Source organism: Microtus oregoni, unplaced genomic scaffold (assembly GCF_018167655.1).
Source record: "Microtus oregoni isolate MIOR12 unplaced genomic scaffold, Mior012 000113F_000, whole genome shotgun sequence".
In the NCBI taxonomy this organism is placed as follows: domain Eukaryota; kingdom Metazoa; phylum Chordata; class Mammalia; order Rodentia; family Cricetidae; genus Microtus; species Microtus oregoni.
The window spans coordinates 1,300,248-1,312,535 of NW_024544739.1; the positions used below are offsets into that span (position 1 = coordinate 1,300,248).

At 34.3% G+C, this 12,288-nt stretch overlaps 1 protein-coding gene across 1 annotated transcript in view; it reads left to right on the top strand.

The window, feature by feature from the left end:
- The window catches only part of LOC121443765 (probable ubiquitin carboxyl-terminal hydrolase FAF-X), a 143,037-nt gene that overhangs the window by 89,985 nt on the left and 40,764 nt on the right, over window positions 1-12,288 (top strand). The window contains 4 exon segments of the mRNA XM_041645561.1: window positions 6,485-6,593; window positions 6,787-6,933; window positions 8,198-8,344; window positions 9,866-10,088. Coding sequence (XP_041501495.1) covers window positions 6,485-6,593; window positions 6,787-6,933; window positions 8,198-8,344; window positions 9,866-10,088 — 626 coding nt within the window.

Genomic DNA, 12,288 nt, shown 5'->3' on the forward strand with positions numbered 1-12,288 from the left:
GTGGGTCAGCATAAGTGACCTCACCAAGAATTTGATCTTTGGAAGTCTCAAGTCCTTTTGCTTTTCCCTGCTGTTCTAAAATTTGAGCCTCTTCCCTAAAATAACATTTAAACATCATTTGAGGCCCGTCATCTAGGACTGCTGAAAATAACTGAAGCCAGTCATGGGGCATCTAATGCTAGAAGCCCATGTCTTTACCAGCTCCCTAACAAATGTGGAATGTAAGCTGTAAGTTACTATAGCTTGCTTGATTTCTTTTAGATCATTCATTCCTATAGGTATCCATATTATCTTCTTTGGATGCTTTGGACCTTTAGAACTTGCAGGGTAGGCAGCTTAAATCCAGGGTAAGTCATGTCTGACAACTACTGGCAATGTTGCACCCTGTCCTTGTGCCTTCTTTCCCAGCTCATCAGCTCCAATAATTTCCTTAATTGTTTCAAATCTTTTTACTATTGTCTTTTGCAATGCCTGAATCTCTTGTCCTGTATATATTTCTCGTCGTTTCATTGAGGCACCTAGCCTCTGGTCCTCATTCTTCACATGTGATTCTAAGGTCTGAAATTTTACTTTGTTTTAAAGATTACATCTCTTCCTTGGACATCATTTGGATAGCATGCAGATTGTTTTCTTGGAGAAATACTCTATCTGCTAACCATAACCATAACTTGTTAACAAATTTTGATTGTCAAATTCAACAGTATTCATTCAGATAATTTTTTAGTACCCTTTTACATGGATTCAATTTTGTCAAATTAATGTTACCCTTTTCAAGAGTTTTTTTTTCCCTCAGGTAACTTTTGATTTTCAATGGTATTAATCCTGTCAGCTAGCTGTTCGTTATTAGTCTATAGACAGTATCATTTCTAAAGTGCCTCATTCTTGGCTGTTATCAAATCATTTTCTTTAGGATATAATATGAAGAAGAAAACTGAGTCTCAACATCCAATAAATGGATGTATAACAATAACCATATAAGCCTTGCAGAATACAATCCATAGTATAAGCAAAAAAGGTACTAAAATTTTACATGGTAATGTCTTTCATTACATGTTTATTTATTAATTACCTATTATGAGGTCCATTAAATTGTTTTAGGTGTGATAATCCTTATTGTCCAGCAGGTGTCATGGTTGCAGAATCGCTACTAGCAGCGCAACCTGGTGCTGTGAACTGTCCTGAGTGGTTTTTTTTTTCACTTTGGTGCTGGTGAAATACTGAGAAATATGCTTTGCTTGACGAATTAAAAGCAATTAATACTGTAAATGGAGCAAGAAGCCCAGAACTCAGGAGCTGGGAGCACAAACTAAAAGTTAGGCAAGTTGTTACACAGTGGGGTGAGGGGAGGCATTCGAGCTTGGGAAATTTCCAAGTCACCAAATGTAGTTAGCTCCACTCTGTCTGGGTTTAAAAAAAGAAGTTTAGGTTAAAAAAAAAAAAGCAAGCCAAACTGGTAGGGGTGCAAGACTTTCTGGGCTCTGAACTGGTTAGGCCATTAAACCAGTCCATGTGGGGTACCAGATGAAGACAGATGGTTAAAAGAAATCCCATAGTAGCTATGAATTGAGAATACAGAGTTATTTATTTAAGGGTAGACTCAACAGATTATAGTCTTCTGCTCGAACAGGTATCATCAGTAGAATCCCACATCAGGAAAAGAGGCTAGACACCTGCTTTACATTAGCAATTATAGTATAAGAGGCCACGCCCAAGTGGGCAGGTAACTGAAAAGCTACTTACTGGCAGTGGGAATTCCTATAGCAATTGTCTGCATCTTTAATGTCTCTTTAATTTTCTTTCTGTTTTCTTGGTTATTACTCAGGTTTTCTTTTGTTTTTAATTGAGTTATTTTGTTGTGTCTTTAAATTTCTTGAATTATTTGAGTAAGTTTACAATACTTTAAAATTTTGTAAAAACAAAAAAAATGTGTTCTAGAATTTAGGAATTCTTGTTGACAAACATTTTGGTTTTGGAGAGGAGACACTGGCTTTTTCATATTGTTATTTATGTGATGAGATCTAGGTATATTGATTTTCTTTGTCAGCTCTGCATTTGTTGTAGTCAAAACAGGCTGGGAAAGAAGAGTTGTGGACCTCAGTTGGGTCTGAACATTAAAGTTTGGATGAAATAAAATCATATAGACAGAAGACCACTGGGCTGTTACAGTGCGCTTCTAGCTCCATCCAGAGGGTGGATGTATATAGGTCTGAGTGGAAATGTTGTTAATAATGTGGGAGAGTCCTGTGAATTTGTGGATCTTTGGGGTGAATCTTGAGATTTTTTTTATTATGAAGGACAAACAAGGATAGTACACTGATTCTGAGACCCAGATTATTATAACACATTGGTCTTATTGAAGGTACTCATTAATACCACCCTTCCAAACTCACAATGACAAGCACAAACTTTCCAGATTTTATATAAAGATACATTTATAGATATAGTACCATCTATTTTATACAATATCAATTAAAGATACACACCATGTCATCTACAATCAATATAAATATCACCACCATGCTTTTTTAATTGATATTTATTGAGCTCTACATTTTTCTGTGCTCCCCTCCCTGCCTCTCCCCTACTTCTTCAACCTTTCCTCTTAGGTCCCCATGCTTCCTATTAACTCAGGAGATATTGTATTTTTCTAGTTTCTATTTCCCGTGTAGATTGGATCTATGTAAGTCTCTCTTAGTGTCCTCATTGTTCTCTGGAATTGATGTTGGTAATCCGGCTTTCTTTTTATGTTTAAAAGCCACCTGTGAGTGGGTACATGTGATAATTGTCTATCTTTGTCTGTGTCACCTCACTCAAAATAATGTTTTCAAGTTCCATCCATTTTCCTGCAAATTTCAAGATGTCGTATTTTTTTCTGCTGTGTAGTACTCCATTGTATATATTGTCTTTATTACGTTTAGGTATGTTCCTCGTATCCCTGCTCTCTCCAAGACCTTTATCATGAAGGGTTGTTGTATTTTGTCAAATGCTTTTTCAGCATCTAATGAGATGTCTATGTGGTTTTTATTTTTCAGTTGTTTATGTGGTGGATTATGTTGATAGTTTTTCATATGTTGAGCCATTCCTGCATCTGTGGGATGAATCCGACTTTGTCATGGTGGATGATGGTTCTGATGTGTTCTTGGGTTGGATTTGGCAGTGTTTTGTTTAGTATTTTTGCATCAATGTTCATGAGTGAGATTAGTCTGTAATTCTCTTTGTAATGTCTTTGTGTGATTTGGGTATCAGGGTAATTGTGGATCCATAAAAAGAGTTTGGCGATGTTCCTTCTGTTTCTATTGTGTGGAATAATCTGAGGAGTATTGGTTCTTCTTTGAAAGTCTTGTGGAATTCTGACCTGAAACCATCTGGTCCTGGGCTTGTTTTTTTCGTTGGAAGACTTTTGATGACTGTTTGTATTTTTTTTAGCAGTTTTAGGTCTGTTTAATTTGCTTATCTGGTCTTGATTTTATTTTGGTAAGGAATATTTATCCAGAAAGTTTCTCTTTCTTTTAAGTTTTCCAATTTTGTGGAGTACAGGCTTTCGAAATACGGCCTAATGATTTCTCTGTATTTACTCTGTTTCTGTTGTTATGTCCTCCTTTTCATTTCTGATTTTGTTAATTTGGATATTCTCTCTCTGCCTTTTGGTTAGTTTGGATAAGGGTTTGTCAATTTTGTTGATTTTTCTTGAAAAACCAGCTCTTTGTCTCACTGATTCTTTGTATCTTTTTTTGTTTGTTTTTATTTTATTTTAGCTCTCATTTCCTGCCATCTAGTTCTGTTTAGTGAGTTCGCTTCTTTTTGTTCTAAAGTTTTCAAATGTTCTATTAATTCTCTAGTGTGAGATTTTTGTAGCTTCTATATGTTGGCATTTAGTGCTATGAACTTTTCTCTTAACACTGCTTTCATTGTGTCCCATAAATTTGGGTACACTGTTTGGTCATTTTCATTGAATTTTAAGAAGTCTTTAATTTCTTTCTTTATTTCTTCCTTGACCCATTGATGATTCAGGTGAGCATTATTTAACTTCTATTATTGTGAGTTTTCTGGAATTAGTAGTGGTTTTGACTTCTAGTTTAAACCATGATTATCTGATAAGGTACATTGGGTTATTCCAATTTTTTGTATTTCTATAGGTTTGTTTTGTTACTGTGGTCTATTTTTGAGAAGGTTCCATTAGGTTGAGAGAAGAAGGTATATTTTATGTTTGGATGGAATAGTCTATAAATATCTGTTAAGTTCATTTGTGTCATAATATCTGTTAGTTCTGTTATTTCTCGGTTCATTTTTTTGATTGATCTGCTTAGTGGTGAGAGTGGAGTGTTGACGTCTCCCACTATTACTGTGTAGGATTTGATGTATGATTTAAACTTTAGACGGGTTTCGTTCACATATCAGGGTGCCCTTGTATTCAGGGCATAGATGTTCAGTATTGAGATTTCCTCTTGATGGATTTTTCCTGTGACTAATATGAAATGACCTTCTTTGTCTCTTTTGACTGATTTTAGCTTGAAGTCTATTTTGTTACATAACAGGATAGCTACAAATGCTTGTTTCTTAGGACCATTTTATTGGTATATTTTTTCCCAACCCTTTACTGTGAGACAATGTCTGTCTTTGAGGTTGAGATGTGTTCCTTATATGCAGAGAAGGATGGATTCTGTTTTTTTATCCAATCTGTTAGCCTGTGCCTTTTTATAGGTGAGTTGAGTCAATTTACATTAAGGAATTTTAATGACCGATGATTGCCATCTTCCTTGGGTTGAAGTTTTCCTTCTCGTATTTTGTGTAAGGGCTGGGTTTGTCGCTAGGTATTGGTGAAATCAAGATTTTTTATGGAATATCTTGTTTTGTTCTTCTATGGTGATTTATAGTTTTGGTGGGTATAATAGTCTGGGCTGGCATCCGTGGTCTCTCAATGTCTGCATAACACTTTCATTGTCTCCAGTGAGAAGTCAGGTGTAATTCTGATAGGTCTGCCTTTATATGTTACTTTGTAACTTATTTGTAGTTCTTAATATTCTTTACTCTCATGTTTAGTGTTTTGATTATTATGAGGCGACCGGACTTTTTTTTTGGATCCAGTCTTTTTGGTGTTCTGTAAGCTTCTTCTATCTTCATAGGCATATCTTTCTTTCTTTTTTTTTTAGGCATATCTTTCTTTAGGTTGGGAAAGTTTTCTTCTATGATTTTGTTAAATCAATTTTATGTGCCTTTGAGTTGAATATTTTTTTTTCTTTCTTCTATACTTGTTATTCTAAGATTTGGCCTTTTCATGGTGTCTTATATTTCCTGAACATTTTGGGTTAAGCTTTTGTTAGATTTAATATTTTCTTTAACTGAGGAGTCTATTTCCTCTGTTATTTCTTCAGCACTTGAGATTCTCTCTTCCATCTCTTGTATTCTGCTGTTCATGCTTGCGTTTGTGGTTTCTGATCTTTTTCTCATGATTTCTCTTTCTATAATTCCTTCAGCTTGTGTCTTCTTTATTGTTTCTATTTCAGTTTTCAAATCCTGAATAGTTTCTTTCACATGTTTGATTTCTTTTTCTTGCATTTCTTTAAGTGATTTGCTGATATCTTCCAATTTTTTGTTTGTCTTTTCCTCGATTTCTTTAAGGGAATTTCTCATTTCCTTTTTAAGAATTTCAAACATTCTCTTGAAGTTATTTTTTTTAGGTTATTTTTTCTGGTTTATCTATATTTGGTTGTTTAGGTCTTGCTGCTGTAGGGTCTGTAGGTTTTACTGGTGTTGTGTTGTAGCGTGTGATCTTACCTTTTCTACTGATCTTTTCCTCTAGTGCGTATGGTTGGAGATGTCTGAGATTCTGTTGAATAATCGTCTAGGTGCCTTTGAGTCCAAAGTTTAGATGGTTGTTCCTCGTGGTACTCTCAGAGTCACAGTTCTAGTTACCCTATTGGTTACTTGGTGTTCCTGGAGATAGCTCAGTTCTCCTGTGCTTTTTTTCTGCTCCCTTGGAGTTTTCTGTCTCAGGCCTACTTTGGCATACGTTGCTGGCTTTGACCTGCTTCTGTAAATCCTGGTCTGGATCCCCCTCCTGCAGAAGTCCCTGGTTTGCAGTTGTACCTGTTCTGTTGGAGATGGCTGTCTCTGGGTCAGATTGCTAGCTCAATCCTGGTCTGCCAATGTCCCAGGACTGGATTTTCTCCGGTGGAGCTTGTTCGCTTTCTGTCCTAGCAGATGGTTCTGTCCCACTCTGGGTCTGGTGAAGATTGCTTCCTCTGGGTCGGGTTGCTTCTTAATGAAATAAAATCTATTCATACTCTTTTGTGCCTCTCTTTTACATAATTCTACACCATCCTTGACTTGTAATACTTATATTTTAATAGATTGTAAGTTGTAAATTATCACAGTATTTATCTTTTATATAAATGTTAGGAGATTTAACTCTGCAAATATCTTAAACTCCTTATTTGCTACTAATTAAGGGTTAATGTATATTTGTTGCCTTATATTATTACAGACCTATACGGCAGTTGGCACAGGAGCAGTTCTTCTTAATGTGTACCAGATGTTGCATGGGACATAAACCTCTGATGTTCTTCATTACTCTACTCTTTACCATTCTGGGGGTGAGACAATTTTAGTGGAACTGTCAATATATTTATTCTTAAAAATGAGGGATATTCAAAGATAAACTACAACTTTTATTTCATTTAGTTCATGTTCCATAGGAATAGATATGATATTACAAACATTAAGACTTTTTTTGACAAATAAGTCATTAATGATCACAGTTTTAGTTTGTGTTTGTTAATATTTCAGAGTGTCACAACAGAAAGGGGGAAATATTCAGAAGAATACTTCACACTTTTGAGGCGTCTTCTCACTCATGCTTACAACTGCAGTGTTCTTGTACCCAATGCTGATGTTCTTCTTAGTGATGAAATTGACTGGCTCAAAAGGGTTAGGGTAAGATGAATAATATTCAGATTATTTTATTATTAAATTAACTTTAAAGGAAGGATATGTTAGCTTTTTGTAATTAAAGCAGAATGTGTTTGCTATGAAAATTAGGGAGGAATCGATGAGTTTTGGTCACCATTTTAGAAATTTCAGTTGAAGTGTGCCACAGTCATTCATTTTCTTGTGTCTGAGACAAGATGAACTACTGTGTTAGTATGAGTATGTTGCATAGCCCACACATCTACTGGTGGCTTTAAAGCAGAGAAAATGTCTGTTTGTGGATTTCTTGTTTCTGCACTTATTTCATTCAGTCTTCTATCCTATAGAATGTTAAAGTTGTTATTCAGGACATACTTTCTTCTATGCAAAACCTCACACTTTTGGACACTTCTGAATCCAAGAAAATTGATAACGAAGATTAACGATTTCAGAGGTTTTAAAACTTTGAGATTTTATTCTGCTTTGAAGACAAAAGTGAACAAACTAGACATGATCATATTCTCTTTAATTTCAACACTCAAAAGTAGGAAATAAGTATGAGCATTATGAAATACTATTTAAAATATCCAACAAAAATTTTACAAAGACAAACTGTTGTTTCTTGGAGTTGACTTACAGAAAACACATCTTATTTTGCTTAAATGAATTTGAAACTTGTTAGTTTGCTGTTTGATTATATCTATTTTGGTATTACTGGCCTGTTTGCGAATTACAGTGCTACCATTTAGGGCATATGTTGGTTCTTAGGTTTGATAGGGGTGTTTTTCTTTTAAGGCAAGATCTTACAACAATTCCCAGATGCTATTTAAACCTAATGCGTTACACTGATTACAAATTACACTGAATTTTTTATGTTACTGGTATTATTCTTAGTTTATTTTTATTCAGAATGTTAAATTTACCAAATTATATATTTTATATAATCTGTAGTTCAAAATTTTGTCATTAAAATAGGCATTATTCTATTAGTATGTAAAGCCTTAAAATGCTGAAAGTTAACTGAACCAGCATTATTTTGTTTGGTACTAGATAACCCATTTTCGTTATCTAGCCGCCCTGTTTATACTTTATAATATTAAAGGACAGTTGTGACCTCAAATTCTAATTGTTGCCATAGAAATTTCTCTTTCCCTGGGATTGTATAACTTCAAAATAACTATCTGTACAGAGAAATTATACATGCATTCTTAGAGCTTTTTTTTTAATTGTGACTTCCTGCCCCTTTGTTTATCCTCATAGGTTAGACTGGTATTATTTTTTTCTTTGGTAGGATTGTGTTAAAGACTCAGGTGAAGCAGGTGTTGAAGATCCGATCTTGGAAGGCCATCTTGGAGTAACAAAAGAGTTACTAGCCTTTCAAACTCCAGAGAAAAAATACCATATTGGTTGTGAAAAAGGAGGTACTAATCTTGTTAAAGTAAGTTCTAAATTCAACTGCTTTTGTGTGTGTTTGTATGAATAAGTGCAGGTGTGTGCATACTGGGGTAGATGTGTAGCCTTCCACCTTGTTTGAAATTGAGACTCCTTGTTATTCACCACCAAATACACCACATTAGATGACCTACAAGCTTCCTGGAGTTGTCCTCTTCTGCGTGTCCACGCTTTAGTAAATCTTGGATTGTAGATGCTTAATATTGCGCCCATTTTTACATGGGTTCTAGGGTTTTGAAATCAGATTATTTTTACCTACTAAACCATGTTCTTCAACTCCTTATTTTTAAATTGTAATTCTGAACTATTCACCAACATGAGGACACATATGCTTCTTTCTAGGATTCCAGAGGCTAAGGTAGGCAAGGTTCCGTGTCATCCAAAAGGATACACAAGTGAGTTCTTTATCCAAAGGAAGAAAAAGCAAACTGTTGAAACACTTCATATGTTACTATGTTTTTGATAAAACTCATTAATAGGCTATATCTTTGAAAATAATATTTTTTGTTAAGCTGAAGTTTAAGCCAGCTTTTATTATTTTTCTCTTATTAAAATATTTTTGCATGTTTTGATTTCCCTGCTTTCTGTTCACCCATGTTTGTTATTTCTCTTTCCCTTCCACTCCCCTTCTCTTCTCCCCCTCTTCCTCTTTTCTTCTCTCCTTCTCTTTTTCTCTTTAAAAAATTCTTGTAAAAAGCCTATCTTTTAAAAAACTTTATCTTAATAAAATCCTTAATTTTTAAAGTTTTGAATTACTTTGCAATTTTTTTAATCTTTTATTCTTTGATAGTTTCATTCATGTATACAGTGTATTTACTCCAAACTTTCTTGTTCCACCCCCAAATGGACTATCATTATCATTTGGGTGCCTCTGTGTTCTCCTTTTCCAAAAATATGCTGTGATTTTTTTTTTCATTTAATGACTATCTTCTGGGGACATATGGGAAACAGGGTTAGTGATGTCATGGATTTTATCACACACAGTTTTCAGTGACTCTTGGTTTGTTCTTTCCCAAGACCTTTGCTGCAAGAGATGATAATAAAAAGGGTGCTCATAACTGTTAATAAACATAATTATACAAAAGAATACAGATAGAATATAGGATCACTAAGCAGCTGTATAAGATTTGCTGTTTGCTACATCTGAATTCTTCCCAGGATTGTGTTGACAGTGAGAATTTCTTAAAATACTTGTTTTGTTTTTTTGGTTTTTGGTGATCTTTTTTGTGCTTTGTATAACTGGGATGTATTTTGTTGATATTTAAAATGAACTTAAAGTTAGTATATGATTCGTCACTTGTTTTGTCTAGAAAATTGGTATTCATTAATTACTTTGTTTTATTAATGTCTTGTTAGGATTTCTGAAACTGCTTTTTGAGTTAAGTAGTTAAATGTCAAATTACAAAAGTAATTTCTTATAAGAGATTTGTTTTTCTAAAAATATATTTATAATGTAATAAATATAAAATATAAAATAATGGACAATGTCTTTTTTTTAACTCCTTAGGAACTAATTGATGATTTCATCTTTCCTGCATCTAAAGCTTACCTCCAATATATGAGTAGTGGAGAACTGCCAGCCAAGCAAGCTGTTCCAGTCTGTGGTTCACCAACTACAGTTAATGCTGGGTTTGAACTACTCGTAGCCTTGGCTTTTGGCTGTGTAAGGAATCTTAATCAGATAGTAAATTGTTTGACTGAAATGTATTATTTAAGCACAACAAGAACAAGTAAGTAAAATGTAAAGTTTTTTTATTGTTTCTTAGTATTCCAGTGTTTAAAATTAAAATGTCTGCAAACAGAAAAATTACATTATTGAAAGTATCACAAGTGTTGTATGTAATTTAATAATAAAGTTTAACAATAAATGCCACAGATATAAATATTTTTACACAAGATATTGGAAAGAATTTCATACCCTACTATGGAGGTCATTTAATGTTTCTTGAGTTCTGAGAATAGGCTTATTTTTAAGGTTCAAAGAGAATATTTAGGTGACTTACTATGCTTTCCATGCCCTCAGAGTTCCATGAAGTGACTCTGAAGATTTTACAAGAGTTTTAAACTTAAAAGGAAAGTCAAGCTAAACTTAGAGCTGCATGCCAATAATCCTAAGACTGGGAAGAGTGGAGGAAAAGGATGAATTTGAGGCCAGCCACAGTGCTATCCACAGGAAGTTAAAGAAGGCCACTCGGCAGTATAGCAAGCTCTCTGTTTTGAATCATGTGGAATGGAGCATGGGGCTAGATAATTTTAATTATAATGAAAACATGAACTCATTTTAGTAGAAAAGCATGATAGTTTATTAAATTTGTTACATTATTTAACAGAAATATAAGACCTGAAATTCTGTCATAGATTCTGTTATACCTTTTGTTCTTATATTATTAAATAAATGCTGAAATTCTTTGTTGTGGTAAACTTATAATGAACTTGTAATGAAAAACTTATTTGTCAGAATTTGTTTTTTCCTCTGATACTTGTTGACAGAGATTTCTGTCCTTCCTGGTCCCACAGCCGTTCAGTCCCATAAAACACACAGAGGTCTACATTAATTATAAACTGATTGACAAATTAGCTCAGGCTTTGTAATAACTAATTCTTACATTGTACAGTAACCCATAATTCTTTTCTGTGTTAGCCATACACCTTGGTACCTTTTTCAGTGAGGCATTCTCATTTACTTGCTCTGTGTCTGTTGACAACTGCAGACTGACTTTTCATCTTCCCAGAATTCTCCTGTTCTCATTGTCCCACCTCTATTTTCAGCCTGGTCACACCACCTGCCTGGCTACTGGCCAAACAGCATTTTATTAAACAAGTACAAGAAACAAATCTTTCTGGGTAAAACCATTGCTGCACAGAAAATGCTTTTTGCATTGCTAGTTTTCAAAGATACCAAAATGCATACAAAAACTGTTAACTTCCCATGTATTCCATATTCCTGTTTTAGTAATGGGGATATGCAAGTTGTACATATACTACATGTATACATACAGATAGCCACACGTGTGTGCGCACGCGCACGCACACACACACACACACACACACACACACCTATACATTATATCTGCTTAGGTTGATTTTTCCCACCCCATATAAGTAGAGATGTAGTAAATGCAATATTCTCAACTTTATTTTATAGTTAATATATTTAGCAGCATCTTGATGTCTGATTCTTGTTGGTTTGTTTTGTTGGTGTTTTTCTTGAGACAGGGTCTAAGTAGGCCTGGTACTTACTAATAGGCCATGTTGACCTTGAACTCATAGAGCTCAATATGCCTCTGCCCAGGTATTGAAATTAAAGGTGTGCATAAGCTCAGCTAGAGGTCTGATTATAACTATTAATGGTATGAATTTCAATTTAATATATTTTAATTTTTGTAATTTACAGATTTTTGATGATTTTTAAATTGCTTTTGGATTTTTGCTAAGTATTGGACATATAAAATAATAGTTCTCACAGTAATTTCAGTTTTACTATCTACTTCCCTTGTTATAAAGCTAGATCTAAACCAGTGGTTCTCAACCTGTGGGTCAGGACCCCATTATGGATCAAATGCTCCTTTTCCAGAGGTTTCATAAAACTGCCAGAAAACACAGATACTTAAAATTCACAAGCATAGCAAAATCACACTATGACACAGCAATGAAATAGTTGAGGCAGTTACCACTGAACTAAATAAAGGGTATCAGCATTGGGAATGTTTAGGGCCACTACTCCAGAGAGCAAAATAAATTTTTCACTTTATTATGAGGAACAGTAAATATTTATGTGGAAGAACCTTTTTTTTTATGAGTAGAACTGTGGCTTGAAGGTAAGTGATTTTATATTTAAAACTAAGACGTTTGGACTGTTTCTGTATAGTTCTGTTCATACTAAATTGACCATACTAAGGTTGGTTTGGGGTGTGTTTTGTTTGGTTTCGG